The sequence below is a fragment of the Fonsecaea pedrosoi genome (assembly GCF_000835455.1).
Source record: "Fonsecaea pedrosoi CBS 271.37 unplaced genomic scaffold supercont1.6, whole genome shotgun sequence".
In the NCBI taxonomy this organism is placed as follows: domain Eukaryota; kingdom Fungi; phylum Ascomycota; class Eurotiomycetes; order Chaetothyriales; family Herpotrichiellaceae; genus Fonsecaea; species Fonsecaea pedrosoi.
The window spans coordinates 862,451-880,730 of NW_013550610.1; the positions used below are offsets into that span (position 1 = coordinate 862,451).

The following is an 18,280-nucleotide window of genomic DNA, read 5'->3' on the forward strand; positions in this document are numbered from 1 at the left end:
AGGACAGTTGCAGGGTTGGGCGCACTCAAAGTTCTGGCGAAGTCAGGCAGGCATATCTATATGCACAGCGTGAATAGGTGCACGGACACATTTCGGTCCCGTGCCACTCCAAGCGTGTCGTCGACGTCACGAGGAGCACAAAACTCCAGGAGGCGACACAAAGGCTGAGACACGCTCCTGGCGCGAACATGATTGCCAATAACAATTCCTTCTCAACGTAATTGGGCGGCGCACGATCCGGCAGTAGTGAGTAGTTAGGGGCTAAGCGCCGCCAATGCTTCGGGCCCCATTTTTCCATTTTCGTACCTATCATTGTCCTGGTCCTTCTTGTTGCCTCATTTCCGGTGAGTTTTTCAAAGCGGCTCCTTTTTGCCGGCTAACTTCCAACCCCCTTACGCCGAAATCGATTATAGAGTGCTCCTCTTGCCACCAAACTTTCGTTTCATCAAATCGTAAGAGACCGCCTGAGGACGCCAACCGCCCCGTACCCCGACCGAGGCTGCCGCGGAGGACCACGCCTCGACAACAATCGCCTTGACCGGGAGCAGACGCCGACCCCCATCTGCCGCAGAATCTCCCAGGTCTCGCACCTCACCTCCTCCCAAAACGTGCACTCGGCCTTCTCCATGAACTTGTATCCCTGGTTGAGAGACAGGAGCGCCTGGTCCAAGGTGGTGGCCTCTCGCACGACCGACTGCTGAGCGATCGAGTTGATGAACTTCTGGAACACGCCATCGAGAGCCTGGCAATCGCGCCAGAGTCGGACGCAGAGAGAGATGTCGTGCGTGAAGGCGAGGACGGCGAAGACGAGTACCTGAAGGAGGTGACGTCGGACCACTTCGATGACCGCCTGCCTCTGCGCCAGCTTCAGGTAGTTTTTGAGAGAGGTGCTGAGATCGTGGTCGGCCACGAGTTTGTGAACAGTCGCGAGTCCGAGAGCGGCCTCGGCATCGAGGGAGCCATCGATGTTGCGACCAGCCTCGAGGTTGGAAGCGGCCTCAGCTTGAGAACTCTGTGCCTGCCGTTGGATGCTGCGGCACGAAAAAGTGAGTAATTGTTCCGCCCCACGATACTAGCGTGTCTCAGGAATCTCACATTTCTTGGTTGAGGGTCGATCTTGCCTCGTTGAGGGACTCGGTGTTCTTCCACGACAGCGACCACTGCGTGACGGCCAATCCCCCAACGAAGACCCAGGTCACGAAGACGCTGAGCGGAAACGACCAGACGCCGAGCCGTGACCACACAGCACAGCACATGCCGACGAGCACCGAGACCGAAACCTGAAGACCCTTGGTGGCTGCGAACAGAAAGTTCCCGAGACCGTCCGACTTCCTGAGCGACTCCTTGACGAGGGCGAGACAACGCCTCCTCGATGTCTCCTCGCTCTTCTCCCCGACCCAGCCGAACACGTGTTCGAAAATGTGGGTGGTGAGGGCCGCCCCGACGGCGCGGACATGGCGGCTGATGCCCAGCTCGACAAAGGAGTTGACGAGCTCCGAGACGCCGACGGAGATGGCAAATTTTGCGTAGACGCTCAGGTTGAACTTTGGTAGGATGTATGCCTGAAGCACCGCACTGACCGTGGCCAGTGAGAAGTACCATGCAATCCACCTGAGTTCCCACACAGTGTCTCTGTCCAGGCGTTTGTCTTTTCCACGCAGCAGACGCAACGTCAAACGAAGCGCAGATGAGAAAAGGGAGAGGCGGTGACAGTAGAGATGGTAATGACGTAATATGCCGGAAGGTATCCTGCCGGGGAGAGTGTCTTTGCTGACGTTGTCGTTGACGGCATTACCATTGGTGGCATTGTGCCATTTCGGGAGAAGAGGTGTGGCTTCGTTTGTCATGGCCATCGATATGGATGGCTGGCTGGCTGACTGATGGCACTGTCGGTATTGATCTGTCCAGCAGTAGTGCGACATGAATGAAACCGGCCGACACTCATACAACCGAGACGAAAGCAAGGACACAACAACAAGAAGACGGAAGAATGAGAAGTCTGGCAAAAGAGCGCAACAAGTCAGCAAGAAGAAAAACAGAGAATCTATAAGACAGGGGGATCACTCACACTCGGATAAAATCTCGAACTGTTGGCCCATAACACCGACATCTAGGTGCATTGAATCATGATACCATGCCCCTGTTCAGCAGCTTGGGCCCTGCCCTTGACTAGACTCCTCCGCCGATTAGGTTTCACTCGATGAGTATCCCCAGATCATCGTGCCGCTCGATCTCTGCAGACTCCCGTCGAACTCCGAGCCGATAGCAGGGTCTTTCTGGTCGCCACCCATATCTCAGTCACTGCACAGTGCTGCTTGATGGTAAATGGTAGGTGCCACGCGGGCCCACCCCTTATTTTTCAAGCACACGCCCGATGCGTTCTGGGGTCTTGCGCGGTTCCGCCTCACTCCCCTCGATCCCTAGGACAGGGCCCATGTCCCGAGTCAGGGGAGACGCATGATTCGTTTACAGGGCTGAAGACGCGTCGGATCTCATGGTCCACGCCAATACTCACCGAAATCCCTGGCAATAAAGTCCAACTGGCGATCTCATGGTTCACGGTAATACTCGCCTAAATCCCTGGCAAGAATGTCCAGCTGGCGGCCTTGTGTTCCCCCAACCTAATCTTGACTGGCCCATTGGAGGCGGAGAGGGAGGCCTAGCTACAAGAGAGGAAACACACCCGGATCCCATCCCAACAAGCCGGCTGCATAACTGCTGTGACCAGTCACTACTGCCGTGCAAGGTGAGACATTTGCGGTGGCTGGACACGAGCCTGGCGAGACGGGATTGGCGGGCACGGCTCACCGTATTTTTGACAATTCTAATGTTGGGGTGTCACAACATGAGACTAGATGTCCGTTCCAAGGGGATTGGACGCAATCGACTCTCAGATCTTACCCTGGAGCGCCACCGGTATTCCATGACGTCATCAGTCGTCGAGTAGCGATCACCCTGTCCTGACTGACTGGAGGCACAAGCAGTAAAAGCACTCGGAGCGCACCACAAGCCTCGCAATCTCGACTAGAGGAGCCGGATGGCTGGATTACGTGCGTGCAGCCTCGGACGTATGTTAAATAATGCTTCTGACAGCCAGCCTGGTAACTTCGATATATATTCTTGAGAACGGAACGGCGCGAAAGCCAAAAACACACGATTTTTGGACCATGAGCCCTCGTGACAACGCCAGTGGCCGCGCTTTCATGAACTGGGCCAGAGGGAGAATTAGGCCACCCGAATCTTGCGGGTGGCCAATGTGGCTTGATGATGGAACGAATGAGAAACAACCTCCCTGACGCTATTTGAGTGTTTTTCTCTTGGCAGGCTTTTTTTGATTGGACAGATACGCTCTGAGTTTGCGACCCGTCGACCGTGTCGCACACATCCCCTCCCTCCTCTCTGCCTCTCCCTCCACTGCCACTTCGTGCCGGGGTTTCATCTTTACTCGCACGCCCATTCGCTTACAGGTGTTCATGCATGCACACAATGTCTCTTGTGCGTTCGCTCCATCGAAAACCCAGCAAAAGGCCTCTTTCCCCTCCAATATGGCGAGAAGCCCAGGAAAATGTGGGAAACAGTGGCGAGAGGCTCACCACCGAGTACCACCAGCCCACCCCAAAAGGAAACAGACGTGCGCATTACATTTTCACTCAGGATGTAGATGGATGGCCCCCCCCCCGTACGAGATCCGTGCGGCATCCATGCACTAAAAAGGGGTCGGAACGGAAAGGGTAAGAGGTAGTGTGCCAAGGTGGTGGGGTGGGGTCGAGTGGAGAAGAGCTGAAGGTCAAAATACGAGCCACAGATTGTAATGCGAGTTTTGATGGACTTGGCGTGAATTGGGGCGGGGAGTTAGAGTGCGGCATCACCCTGGACGATCCACATTTATGGCTCCTAACCTAGCAACGTGGCTGACGGTCCGGCGTCCGTACGCGGGCTATTGGTGCATACTCTGTTCCCTTCGCGGAAACCTTTTTTTTTTTTTTTTGCGAGGTGCAGAAGCCAATTCGCTGTCACATTGCGCGGGCATCCTTCCCCGCCGATTAGCGCGATTAGTGGAATGGGAGAATCTCACAGGCTTGGAACGTGATTGATGCAAATTGCCTGTGCACTGTGTGGTGTGACACTCCTGGCTGCTGATTGGCTGGATCTTTGACAGCCGGTCAGATACTCCTTTTTCCTTGATCTTTCAACCAGGAATCATCTGTCCGACAAGGAACACAAGGATTGCACAGAAGACAGTGTGGAATCAAGTCATGGAATCTATCTGATCGAACTTCTTTATGCTGTTTTGTTATTGCTGTGCGATGGCTGTTGTCCTCGATCCACCATGCCCACCGCCGTACGAGTTGATGCCTCAGGCCGAGAGCCTCGCCCCGGTTCATTAGGTCTCCAACTAACGTCCGCTCGTGAACCGTCATGAAGGATGCCGCAGGTAACGTTAGAGATGGGTATGAAAAAAGTGAGGGGGAAAAGCGGCCGAATGAGGCAGGGTTTCCGCACAGAATTGGCGGACCGTTGTGGACCCCCTAAGCTGTTAATAAGCTGTCAACTCTGACAATAACCTTTCAACATGGGGAAGTCGGAAAGTGGACAATAAATTGGCTTAGATGACAGTAAGCACTGTAACCTACCACTGACACTTTCAGTCGTAGTGCATAATGTGCACCATTTTGTCACAACGTCAAGGCCCTCACGTCGTACAGATACGTTACAGAAAGCTCAACCGAGTGTGTCGCCGAAGCCACATGTCTCAGCCGTAGGATGGAAAAGAGTGTTGTGCTCGGATGCGACAGGCATTTCCATGTTGGAGAGGTTTCCCTCGCTGCCCCCCGGCCCCCCCCCTCCCCCCCCTCCCTCCTGCTCTGACACTTCCAGACAGGAGGGTAGCAGTGCAGGGCTTGCTACCCTCCTGTCTCCAGGTGCAGTTAGGTCGCCCGAAGCTGACCATATTACTGGACGAATAGCCTACTTTTAGACCGTCCCGTTTTCCCTCAGACTTGGATCACCATCAACTACAAATCATCCGGCCGGTACACAGAATGTTCACAAACACCATGTTCAAGAACTCCCTGGAGAAATGCTGGGATTTCTCTCTCAGGGACAAACCGTCCATCACCATCGCCTCCATTTTCTTCATCTTCTCGATCTACTGCGGTGCGCTGGTTTGCTCCACGCTGGGGCCCAAGGTCCCCCAGATCGCGCCCTTAATACTTGGTTGTGTCTTCTCCCACCTCACGTCCTTGTTTTTGATCCTGACCGTCCGCGGCGGCGACGGGTCACTTCCTCACGGGAAAGTGGTGCTTGTTGTCGCTCTCCTGCTCTCGGTTGCTGGCACCACTCCCCTCCTCCGACTTTTCGACGTCACGGATGATCAGGTCTACGAGCGGTCGATCCAGATAATCTTGGTCTTCCATGCCATCATTGCTCAGGTATGCGGGGTTGATTCTATTGCGACGTGATCTGAAGAAGAAAGCTGACGCGGGAACTACCTCAAGGATGTCATGGCCATCTGGCTCCTCCTTCAGGCGTGGGTTAAACACCCCCAGTGGTGGTTCATCGGGGTGGTGATCCTGCAGCTCAGCGTCTTTACAGTGGGAGCCTACTCGCTGGTTAAGACCTCCTTAAGCATCGCCTGGATCATCAGCCCGGTGCTTCTACTGGTGTATTCTGTATTGATCGTCCACCTCTACCACCGCTTTGGCAGGTTCGAGAATCCGAACAACGAAAGCGCATATCAATCCACTGGCACCAGACGTCGCTGGATACAGCAAGCAATGCAATATCCTCCAGTCTCTTTCTTAGCTCGTTTTTTCGGGCTCAAGAACGCAGCACCTCTCATGATGTTAGTCCGGGTCGTCCTTGTACTCACGGTGCTATCAGCGGCCCTGGTGACGTGGAGTATCATCGAGGACTGGAAACATATCTTCTACACACAACTCTTTTTCTTGTTGTTTCCCTCCATTTGTCCCTCTCTTTGGTACGCCCTAAGAGTTATCAAAACATCCCGATGCCATGCCCAAGGATGTCAAGACGAAGAGGGAGGAATAGAAATCGCGAGAACAGGACCTAGGCCCCTTTCTGGCGACATTAAGAAGGGGATCCATCCGGAGTAGGTGGCCCGGCACCCCTTCACTCGCCTGGCTCTCGACTAACAATTCATAGGCAGCCTGGACCTGCTGGCACATCGCCATCCTGGAACCATCAGGAACATCAGAGTGTAGGAAGACCGGGAAACACCTATCACCGCTCAAATCCTGGCGGGTTGGGACCTCGACAGAGTCGTTCACATACCAAGGCGTTCCCACCGTAAGTTACTTGATTGACCGCCCGGTACGCATTGCTCTAATCGTTATGTCTATAGACCACCGCCTCCGTCACCCGCGACCGTCGATGGGGACTTTGGAGACGAAAGGTCGGGGAAAAGGTTGGTGCGCACAGATAGTCGGGCGCCATTGGTTCCCAAGAACTAAAAAGGAGGTTGACCAAAATAGTTGGGTTTGGGGGTGGACATTAATTCCTGCCCACCCGCGTCGTTGGGGATCCGGCTGTGCTACCCGCAGTTGTAGGGTGCGGTGTCTCTCTTCCGTCTGCGCGGAGCCGGGCAGAAAGCTCCCGAGCGAGCAGCAAGCTTGACAAGCGTGATTTGCAGTGGTGTGAGAGCGAGGACAGGGAATTACACAAAAAGTTATCTTCTCATCGAGTTATTGTTCTACCATAAATATCAACTATAACCTACCCGACGTGGTGTTTCGCTCTCCCAGGGCCCGCCTCGACGGGTCGTGGTACGCTCTGCGTTGTAGGTCCAAGGGGGTGAGCCAAAGTCAACCCACCCGTTGCCCTAACCCTATCTGGAAGGTTAGCCGAAATAATTTCCACCGCGCACACAACACGCGCTAGATAGTTTTTCCTTGCCGAATCAATCAAGTTATTCTACTTACACCACCCATGTTGATGGGTGCTGGGGTCTGGCGAACCACGCTGCAAGTGCTGTAGCCTCGATTCCTCGAGCCGGACAAATGCGTCCATGACACCCGGAGGTGCATCCTCTCTGATCCGCGCAGCAAGTCGTGCTACAGTAGCCTCGTCAACGCCAGAGGACCCATGTCTTTTTTCTTTTATTTTTCTTTTCGTTTTTCCACCCCGCGGGGGGACGGAAAGGGTGAGCTTCACTGGGCTGGGGGACGGGGCGCACGCGCAGGTAAGAAGAGCACTTACACGATGGTCTCTGCCACGCTGGGGTATACAAGGAGAAACAGCGACGAACGAGCCTGCGAGGGTCATCCAGCGCCTACCTGTGCTTCGGCGCGCTCTCGCACCATACGCTGCACTTGGTCTGTGGTTAGACTCGACGCTAGACGGGCCTTCTGTCAGAGCTGCTTCCTATATGGCCTAACGAAGTTAGGCTTCCTCAGTCACAGTTCCTTTATTACATAAGCTAGGTCAAGAGTACGTAAGGTATAAGTAGTCGAGTGACTTCAGAATAGTATAGTAAAGTAGATGTCATAAGTTAGCTACGAGAGAGTATAACTATAAAAGGGTAATGAGCGTAGCTATATACTTATAAGGTACGTCCCGAATAGGTAACTAGGAATAGTATATTAGTATATTAATATAGCAGTATATTAATATATTAATATATTAATTACTTCCCTTTTAGGTAGTTACGTACAGTACGTAACCTAGCCTTATGTAGTCAGGCTACCGCCCCGGTAGACCTACCTCTAGGCGCCCCGCACTCTAGGTCATATAAAGGCCGTTTCTAACACCTTCTAGGATTATTTATTACAGCGCTGTCATCACCTAGGTATTAGAGCTACTTCCTATCTAGCCTAACGGAGTTAGGCTTCCTTAGTTATAGTTCCTTTATTATATAAGCTAGGTCGAGAGTACGTAAGGTATAAGTAGTCGAGTAACTTTAGAATAGTATAGTAAAGTAGATATTATAAGTTAGCTACGAGAGAGTATAACTATAAAAGGGGGATGAGCGTAGCTATATACTTATAAGGTATATCCCGAATAGGTAACTAAAAATGATATATTAATATGTTAATATAGACTATACTAACATATCGCTATATCGTCTTTTTCCTTTTTCGGTAGTTACGTACGGTACGTAACCTAGCCTTAGATTACTAGGCTACCACCCGGTAGACCTACCTCCGGGCGCCCCGCGCTCTAGGTCATATGAAGGTCGTTTCTAATACTAGGCCGCTGGGCCGGGAAAGGCCTCTGTCATGTTCAGAACGTACAATGCGCTGTAGCCCGTTGGCAAGCCGTATCAACTCGACAAAGGCCAGCCTTCGTAGTAAGTATGTGTGTGGTCTGCTTACCTAATTTTCACGGACCTGGTCCCTTTGTGTGCCCTTGGCACTAGTGCCACCTGGGACCTGATATCTTGGCACGCCGATCACGTGCCATTTGAGGTATTGTTCACTTAACAGAACCTCAACCTTTTCAGACAGTCCTTCGTGCTTAGGGACTGAGAAAGGTCGGGAAGAGTTTGTGTCTTTTCTGGAACCTTCACGAGCCGTGGAACGATGCAGATTCTTGCGGCGGCCGGGGACCGGCCCATTCGAGTGTCACAACCCCGCTCCCCGGGTGGCCGCCAACGTTGTGAGTGTCAGTCGAAAATGTCCCTGTCGAGATGATGAAGATCTGTTGGTCAAAGACGTGTTGTCTTTGGCCAGCAGGATTTCAACGCTTCCGCTGCCTTGCATAATGCCGACCCCACGCCCACGTCGGTAGTCGACCTCCATGGGGCAGAAGGCCATGACGGCCCCGTGTGTTGCCTGCGGGTCAATATCCATGTTGGCACGTCCATGAGCCAGCCCTACGGACGCCCAGCCATAGTGTAACTACATCGGCGTGAAAGATGTGTGCGCGCTCAGCCTCGTGCGGGGTAGCCAGGCGCGCAGGCCGTAATATTTACACCTGTGGCTGGAGAGGTCCAGCCACACTACTCTCCCGTCACCTATCGTCCTCCTACTCTCCTCCCTTTCTTTCGCCCGCAACCGCGTGCGGCGCGAATCTGCCTCATCCCCACCTCGTTACCTGCAGCGGGCGCCTTCCCTCTCCTGTTCGAAGCAATGCTTTTCGGGAGTCAGCAATCCGTCCCTCTCGCACTCCACTCTCATCACGGTCCTTGTTGTTGTAGAGCGATAGTACCCGGGGCAGGACCGAAGATAGAAATCGCCACACGGGCAAGCCGACCGCGATGGACCTGGCGAAGCTATCCCTCCCTGCCTGTCGCCTTCTCGAGGCGGTCCTTTATGTCTCCTCCTCCGACCTCCCACCTGGCCTCCTCTTCTTCTCGACTCTCCACGTCTCGGCGGTGTGAAGGGCGGGGGAGGGGGTCGCAGGTTGACACTGTTGGTTGAGGGCGGCGCAGACAACTCACGCGACAAATGGAAGAAAATACTCGACCGCGTCTGGGTTTTGGGGGCGAGTACCGCAGCTGGAGTTTGCTCATTCTCGTCCCGTCACACACACTTTGGAGCAAAGAATGAAAGGGCTGGGAGTGATTTGTTTTCCACCATGCGAACGGAACGACGAGAAAAAACGTCAGCCAAGGACGCGAGATGGTTGAGGAATGGGCCTGCCACCAACTTCGACCGTGGAAAACGCCAATTTTGTTTTCCTCCATGGAAAGCTAGATCCGTTTCCGGCCATGGAATGCAGATCTGGTATGTTGTTTGTTGGCTGGAATTCCAGGGTGGCTGGTATTTGCTAAACCACCGGATCCGGCGTTGGGAATTTCCCCCTTTGCTCCCAGTCTTCCCTGGCTCGGTGCTTTATTCGCCCGCCAGATGTTGCGGCATCCGAACACGGCTGACAGACAGACATGTTGGCGATTTCCTGGCCGCGACTTTTACAAAACCAAGTGTCGGTGTTGGTTGCAGACCGCCCCGACCCTTGGCCAAACTTTGACTTTTGCTGCTGGTGTTAGGCTGTGGGGGGGTTGGGTAGATGGCACACAGGTAGTGTGTTGTGCTTCACCTGAAAATAAAAATAGAAATGGGGGGCTGCAGGAAAACTCTCTGTGACCCCGTCTCTCGAACAAGGCCTGACAGCATAGACCAAGCGGAAGATCAACAAGCGAATGCGTAGTTTCCGACGGCACATAACTTAATTGTCGCAAGGACTCGGATTTCCGCCGATGTTTATATTACTACTACCGTTATCCACTGTTCGCAGCGTACGAGTTGGCTGCCGCAAGCGTGGTCGGTGGCATGGGAGGGTCACGAAATGGCGAATCGCGGTCGTAAAGCACCAAGCATATTCAGTAAACGCACATTGATTGTGTCTAACTAAAGGAGAGGACGACACCAGGCTATTCCTAGGTCATCTATCGATATCACGTCATGTCGATCGCCGGATCTCAATCTGGATCTCAATCGGAAACTCAACCTGAAACTCAATCCCGCCTCTGTTCGGATCGACGCCATTCAGTTTGGTGATGGTCGCTTTGATTAGCGAGAGTCCAAATGCATAACCTCATTCCATTTCGCATCGATCATGGCCCACACCGGGTCGCCCTCGTCCCAGTACTGCTTGACGTTGTCGAAGTTGTTTCTCTTGTCGCGAGTGCGGTAGACACTGTCGATCAGACGAACGTCGGCGGTATTGCGAAGCAGTCGTAGTCCCAGTCCGCTATTGAATTCACTCGTGGACATGTTGTAGAATCGCTGAGTGTTGTGTTTGAGCTGCTGGTCGACACGCAGTGCGCAGTCTTTGCTCTCCCTCAATTCACCGTGGAAGGCCCGCAAGTGGCAGAGAGTGGAGGACGCAACGGCATCACGAAACGCTTCCACCCCTTGAGCGGAGAAGGCAGTGCGACCGAGGTCCAGCAAGCGGAGCTGCGGGTTCCGTAGGAGCTGCTTGAGCGCAGGCAGGGCATCGTCGTCGATGTAGTTGTAGCGCTGGCCGTGAGCATGGGTAGTCATGCTGGGCGAGAGGACGACGGAGCGAATGGCAGGGTGTCCGGACAAAGCCTCGCAGATGGCGGAGATGCCGGTGCTTGTGAGGCCGTTGGACTGGAGAGCGACACGGACGAGCGATGTGTTGGAGTGAAGGGCTCTGGCGAGACGGAAAGCGCCCTCATCGCCGGTCGGATTTGTTCCCAGCATGAGCGACTCCGGTTGCCACCCTGCCTCAAGCGTCTCAGCGATGGCTTGGGCCCCCTTCACACCAATCCCGTTTGCATTGAGGAATACGTTCTTCAGAGCAAAGGCCTTGCCCTTCAGGTTGGTGAATAGTCGAGCCACGGCCTCGTCGCCCAGCTCCGTGTTTTCCAGGTCAAGAGTTCGGAGGTTGCGGGTCTCCAAGATCAGTCTAGTGAGGTTGCCGACCGAGCTCGGCCCAAGAGGATTTCTCTTCAGCCAGACATTGGTGATGCTGGAGCTGGTGACCATTGCACTGACTAGATCCGCAAAACCCGCGGGCTTGATATGATTGCCAGCCAAGTACCAAGTCTCCATCTGGTCGGGCTTCTCCTTGATGAAGGAGGCGATGGCGTAGCAACCGGTGGCAGAGATGATGTTGTTCCCCAGCAGAAAGTGCTTGACAAAGCTGTTTGACTTGAGTGAGTCCATCAGCGCCTCGATGTGGGTGGGGCCGACCACCATCTTGCAGAGGTCGAGTCGTTGGTCAGCATACACGACTCCGCGATCGAATTCGACCATCGGCGTGCCCCAGATCAGCTCGTTGCCCACCCGCAAGTTGTGCGCTTTGTCCTGTCCCTGAGCGTGCTTTGATCCGCCAGGGAGGAAATCGTTTGGGTCCATGTCAGAAGCCAAGAAACGAAAGCAATCCTTAAAATGCTCCTCTTCGCCGATCTGCACAGGCATTGGCAGAGCTACTGGACCAGTCAGAGGGATGGGATCGAGCTCTTGCCCAGCCCACGGTCCTTGCGTCACCGGGCTAGCCTTGAGGGCTTCCTTGGTCGCCTTCTCGTATTCCTCGTTGGCTCGGACAATCTGGCAGGCTTTCCTACGACTAGCCTCATAATGGATGATTGCTTTGTCAGGACTGTAGTCGGGGAAGAGGAGTTGACTGATAACCTGCACCTGCTGTCTCACTAGGCGCGAGCTGCGGCTCGGCAGCTTCTTGACGTTGCTCGGTATTGCATGGGATTTGAAATCATTGTCGATGGCATGCTTAAGTACGTTGACGGCCTCAAGAATGTCTTGGTGAAAGACTGACAACAGCTCCTCATCGGCAGCACTGGGATTGAGAGAGTGTAGAATGGAATTTTCTGTCAGTTTCTGACCTGCCTCGGACGCCATCATGGATGTTGGTAAGATGGATGTTGGTAAGATGGGTTTTGGTAAGATGGGTGTTGGTGAGATGGGTGTTGGTGAGATGGATGTTGGTAAGATGGATGATGGTAGGATGGATGTTGGTCAAGAGGTCAGAGAGAAACGAGATACTTATAATCGATTGAGGCAGCGACCGACCCCACTGGCTAAGGCAGTGGACAAAGCAGTGGTCACAGGCAGTGGGTGAAGCCCAGGAGCATCACTCCATGTTTTCACTGGGATGGAGTCAAAGTGAAGAACACATTGCATACAATCGCAAGCGGATATGAGTCACAAAGCGTGTCTGGGATCCTTTGTTCAATAGCGGCACGACTCACCATGATGAATACGAGGCAGTGCCTTTGAGCCGTGGGCCTTTGTCCTCTGATGCCGCCCCAGGGCTCGTCCCAAGGTCTGACGTAGGATTCATTCGACGCCATCAACGCATGCAGGACCATTGAGCTCTGATGAGATGGTTGCAACCGTTTGGAGGCGATGTTGTCTTGGGCTTACATCAGGGACACACAAGCTCAAGTGAGTAAGTTTCGATGATTAGTCAGCAAGGCCTACAGTTTGGCCGCGATATTGAAGACCTGCAACTTGAAACCCGTACAGGATGGGGTCTGGAGTTGAAGACCGCAACTTAAAGATGATGCAGCATGTGGCTTGGGCGTTTTGCGGCAGCTTGGACGTTTGCGGCAGCTTGGACGTTTGCAGATCGTATCACGGCCTGCGCGCCTCAGGTGGTGGGCTACCCCGCGCAAGGCTGTCTTCCCCGCACAAGACTGAGCGCGCACAACCTTATCTTTCATGCTATCGCCGCAACCACTAGTTAGACTCGTTCGTCTCAGAATTCATGTCATAATTGCACCCTTAACAGCGGTCACGTTCCTGTTTTAGGTTGCGCCGTGATAGATCGAAGGACGGAGGTTGAAGGCAATGACGTCTTGAAGGCGGTGTCGAGACCTCGCAGACCACCTTGCCCACGCTTCGACGCAGACAACATAGTCTACTACTTCAGATGACACCGCGGGCCGTCCCCCCTTCCCTTTAGCGCCTCCCTCCTCGGCCTCCTGTTCCTAGAGGAGAAGCCCCTGCCAGTCCCGGATGCGACTGATGTACGCCAATACAGAAACACACCAGTTCCCCAGCCGCCGGTCCGTAAGGCTGTGGATACCTTCCCATTGGAGACATACGGTCGGAAGGCAGACCATCTCAAGACTTTGGTGCTCCTCAACCTGCAGGAAAAGGCGCCGGCGCTCGCGAAGTACCCGGGACTTTGGGGACCTATATTTGAAGAGATGGAGAAGTGTGTGCCACAGATAAAGCGGAATACATTGATGATGGCGATAAGGAGAGCACGAGAAAAGACAGCATACACAAGGGCCCAACCACTCACACGGAAATCAGGGACTAACCAACCACGCGCGGAGGACCTTGTATATTCAGGAATGACCGTTACTCATACATGACAAATCTCTCCGTTCGCCCGAGCGCGTCTCGGCGATATCCTTACTTGTCAACATACCAGCATCTAAAAGATATACCGAGCGAGCCAAAGAGACGTTCTACCCTCCGTCTCGGGACATGTGCTTATTTCTTCGAAAACATCGACGCCGCCGACGCGCTTGCTCCTCTTCATCCTGTGACCGAGGAGCTATAGTTGTGCTACATGAAATAGTTTCTCTCGCAACCAATACCGAAGAAAGGGGGTCCCATCACCCCCGGACCCTTGCACCGATGCACCTCGGTGGGCTGTGAGCGGGCTACGTGCGGCAGCTGCTCGGGCGAAGTGTACACAAGCGAGCCTCGCGCCACGGCTAAGCTGGCGGCCGCAGACCTGTACGGCGCCGAGGTGGCCGTGCCCGTGTCCGTGGCCATGCTGATGGCTGATGACTGGATGTACTGATAATGCAATGGAAGGCGTCTCAATGAGCGGTGGAACCAGAAAACGGGGTCAGGGTCTGAATGGGTACGAAGTATCCACTATTCCATCCATCATCAACTTTCACCTCTTATGACTGCTTCATGACAAAAGGACCCGCTCTATCGGCGGGTGCTCGAGTCCCTATGGGCTTAATCTTCTGTACTTAGCATGCCTTCGCTCTTTGTCCGAGTGTTATCCTCACTTGGGATGCGTCTTTGTTCTTCACTTCAGGCTCTTCCTTCTTGTCTCTAAGCTCCTCCTCTTTCTCTTTCAACCTTTGTTCCACTGTATGGATCTTCGTCGTAGTCTCTTTCGTTTTGTGGAGAGCGGTGCGGCAGAACCTGTTCGAGCAGAACAATGAGAAAAAAGACGCGAGCCTCGACCCGGTCCACAGCGGTCGGGAGGGTCAAAACCATGACTTATGATGAATATTTTGGCAGCCCAAAAAAAAGCGTAGAGAGGAGGAATTTGGCATCGACGGCCGAGCCAGGAAAGACCGGCAGATTGCAAAACGAGGTATCGAACCTCCCAAACGGCTTGAGCCCTTGTTGGATGCTCCATCACTGGTCAAGGAACTAGAAATAGACACGGGCGGGATTGAACCTAGGGGACTGGAAAGTTATTGTTCTGTTTTGCGGTTCGGATTGTCCATTCAGCCCTCATTGTCCGACTTGCCACTGAGTGTCGCGCAACAGTTATCAGCCACCAAACGGTCTGCTTTTCTCATTTTGGAACATGCCCCAAACTCCGCAGCACTAGTTGGCTATCCTCAAAGGCAGTTTGTTGATCTAGCATAGAGAGGAAAGGCTAGGGCCCAACAAGGGGAAAGGTTATCTTCGCAAGGGCGTTTGCGGCTTCTGTTTTGGAGTGCGATAAGGATGCCTTGAGCTTGATATCGGGCGTAAAGGCGGCGAAGGTGAAAGAACAATGCGGCTTGTACAATAGAACAATCCTATGCAGTAGACTGTAGCATTTGGTTCCGATGCATGTCTGTCGACTGGAAGCTGCACCTTCGGCTAATCTTCGGCTAGTCCAGAAAAGCTCTTCAAAAGGATGTCATGTGATCTGAGGTAGTTTAGCTTGGCAAATGCTCGGCCGCGGCAAGCTCATGTGAATCGCGTCCTCCTCCGACCTCTTTCGACTTGAAACATCAACCAAAATCACCCTCGCATTCTTCTCTCCTACGCTCAAAGGGTGGCCCTTCGCTACCGCCTCGTCATGGCCGTCTTTGAGTGCGTCGAGCCTCACGATCTATATGCAGAACCCAAACGCTGCTCCGAGCATGCTCAACAGCAGAACCGAAGGGCCCTACGAGTTCATATCGATTCGATTTAGGATTAGATTACCTTGATGAAGATATATTACTCTCAGAATGTTGTCGGGGTCCTCACCCTAGAAAAAGTTAGATTAGGCATACACCTTAGCGGCTGGGTGTTAGAAACGGCCTTCATATGACCTAGGCCGCGGGGCGTCTAGAGGTAGGTCTACCGGGACGGTAGCCTAGTAGTATAAGGCTAGGTTACGTACCGTATATAACTACCGGAAAAGGAAAGAGACGATATAGCGATATATTAGTATAGTCTATATTAACATATTAATATACTATCCTTAGCTACCTATTCGGGATACGCCTTATAAGTATATAGCTACGCTTATTCCCCTTTTATAGTTATACTCTCTCGTAGCTAACTTATAATATCTACTTTACTATACTATTCTAAAGTCACCCGACTACTTATACCTTACGTACTCTCGACCTAGCTTATATAATAAAGGAACTATAACTAAGGAAGCCTAACCTCGTTAAGCTATATAGGAAGTAGCTCTGATACTAGGACCGGGAAGCTATGGTAAAAGAGGCCCCGGAGAAACTAAATAACGGTATAAAGACCTGATAGGCAGGCAGAGGCGAGAACCTACGGTATACGTAGTACGTAGAGAGGAGGTACGGGAAGAGGAGGATAGCTAAGTGGTCTAACGTTAGAGCTACTTCCTACATAGCCTAATAGAGTTAGGCTTCCTCAGTCATAGATCCTTTATTATATAAGCTAGGTCGAGAGTACGTAAGGTATAAATAGTTAAGTAACTTTAGAATAGTACTATAAAGTAGATATTATAAGTTAGTTACGAGAGAGTATAACTATAAAAGTGTAATAAGCGTAACTATTTACTTATAAGGTCCGTCCTAAATAGGTAACTAAGGACGGTATATTAGTATATTAGTAGAGTCTAGCCTAATATACTAATATATCGTTTATTTCCTTTCTCGAAGGTTATGTACTCTACGTAACCCTAGCCTTATCCTCTATATATATATATCCTCGTTAGGCTACCTAACCTAGTAGACCTTCCCTTAGACACCCCGCTCCAGGTCGTATGTAAGGCCGTTTCTAACATCTAACTGGAAGGCTTGTACCCTGGATATCACGACGCAACCTACAGCAGGAGCGATCGCTGTCAAGGGTGCAAGTATGATATGAATTCTGAGACGAAAGAGTCTAACTAGCAGTTGCGGCTACGGCACGAAAGGTAAAGTTGTGCGCTCAGCCTCGTGTGGGGTAACCAGCCTTATGCGGGGTACACCGCATGAGGCGCACAGGCCGTGATACTGGATGGGATAGACTAACGCGGGAGGCTATACGGTTCAATGGCAAAGATAAGCACCTCTATAATTCCTTGTGTGGCTATGAGCTAGGATGCACGGTTCGTGTAATTGTTAGGTGCTTGGAATCGTGTGCGTCGAGAGCACCCGGCGTGGGGAGTTAGGCTAATTCTGACGAGAGCATGTTTCACGTCTGTTAGGTAGCATCCTCAAGCCAAAACATTTCTCTTGATGATCAGATAGCCTACACTTTAGGCGTTTATGGTGTAATGGGGGGATCTACAGGCTGGCACGTGATTAGTGGAATTTACCTGTACAATGTACAAGGAGACATTCCTACCTCCTGATTATCTGGCTCTCGGACACTAGGTCCGAGAGTTCTTTTCTTAGAGACCCTCTTAGAGGATCAGTTCTTAACAAGTGCTCAACAATAAAAAAGTAAGTAATCAATAAAGTAATGGAATCTATCTGATCCGGAGCTTCGATACTGTTTTATTGTTACTATGCGACAGTCGTTACTCCCCACACCGTGCCCACCGCCGTACGAGTTGATGCCTCTGGCTAAGAGCCTCGCCCCAATTCAATGGTTTCGATTCTCCCATCTCAACCACTCTGCAAATCCGAGTAATGCTAGGCTAGTCTCACCCCAGATGACGATTCTCATCTTATTGGCAGAAGGCGGTTTGAAATGCCTACAAAGTAAGACCATGACGAAAGTCGGCAAAGACCGATGATGTTGAAGCCAAATCCTCGAGTTGCTCTAAACTTGCTGCTTCACATGATGGATGTGTTCTACAAACAAGACGTTCTCAACTGTCAAAGTCAATATGCATAAGGCTGGAAAGTTTGTTCGTAGTATAACTTAGTCGACTAAACCTCATCCTAAAGCTCGCTGCCACAATCACGTTGGAGAATATCAGGACCTACGCCGTACAGTAGGCACTGACGATTGGAGAACTGTATCCGATTGCCTAACTGTAGTTCCTATTGACAACGACTCAACGCTTAGAAAAGGAGAAGAAACAGACCCCTCCTGAATCGCCAGGGGTTTATATCCTGTAGCTTCCCCTCTTGTACTGTCACGTGTATCAGTACCTTGTTCGAGGTGCTATATGCCGACAGCCTTACTCTCTCAGCCTTATCTATGACAACCTTATCTATGACAGCCTTATCTATGACAGCCTTATCTGTGACAGCCTTGTCCATGTCCATCCTGTTATCCTTTCCACTCCTGCGAAGCCCTCCTGATTTAGGAGGGTTCGCAGGGCATCGAGGGGGTACAAAGCCCTCTCGATTCAGGAGGGCTTTGCAGGGCGCCTGTGGTAGCTGTTCGTGACAGAGAACCTCACTTGATCGATTTCGAGTCATAATGAAGAAGCGTCTCTAGGGGATCCTATTGCTAGCTAGCATCGGTGACAACTAAGCGATACCGTCATGAGGTATACCGCGACA

General features: G+C 52.2%; 3 protein-coding genes across 3 annotated transcripts; 1 reads left to right on the plus strand and 2 right to left on the minus strand.

The window, feature by feature from the left end:
• Positions 1-445: 445 nt before the first annotated feature.
• Z517_09233 (uncharacterized protein) lies at positions 446-1,847 on the minus strand (the record flags this gene model as incomplete). The annotated part of the gene is made up of 2 exons (XM_013425143.1): positions 446-1,031; positions 1,096-1,847. 2 exons carry the CDS (start codon positions 1,845-1,847, stop codon positions 446-448), a joined length of 1,338 nt encoding a protein of 445 aa, XP_013280597.1.
• Positions 1,848-5,057: 3,210 nt separating this feature from the next.
• Positions 5,058-6,473, plus strand: Z517_09234 (uncharacterized protein; the record flags this gene model as incomplete). The annotated part of the gene is made up of 4 exons (XM_013425144.1): positions 5,058-5,432; positions 5,499-6,112; positions 6,166-6,309; positions 6,365-6,473. The coding sequence occupies 4 exons, from the start codon at positions 5,058-5,060 to the stop codon at positions 6,471-6,473; spliced, it is 1,242 nt and encodes a 413-aa protein (XP_013280598.1).
• Positions 6,474-10,472: 3,999 nt separating this feature from the next.
• Positions 10,473-12,287, minus strand: Z517_09235 (uncharacterized protein; the record flags this gene model as incomplete). Its single annotated transcript, XM_013425145.1, has 1 exon — positions 10,473-12,287. One exon carries the CDS (start codon positions 12,285-12,287, stop codon positions 10,473-10,475), a length of 1,815 nt encoding a protein of 604 aa, XP_013280599.1.
• Positions 12,288-18,280: the final 5,993 nt, after the last annotated feature.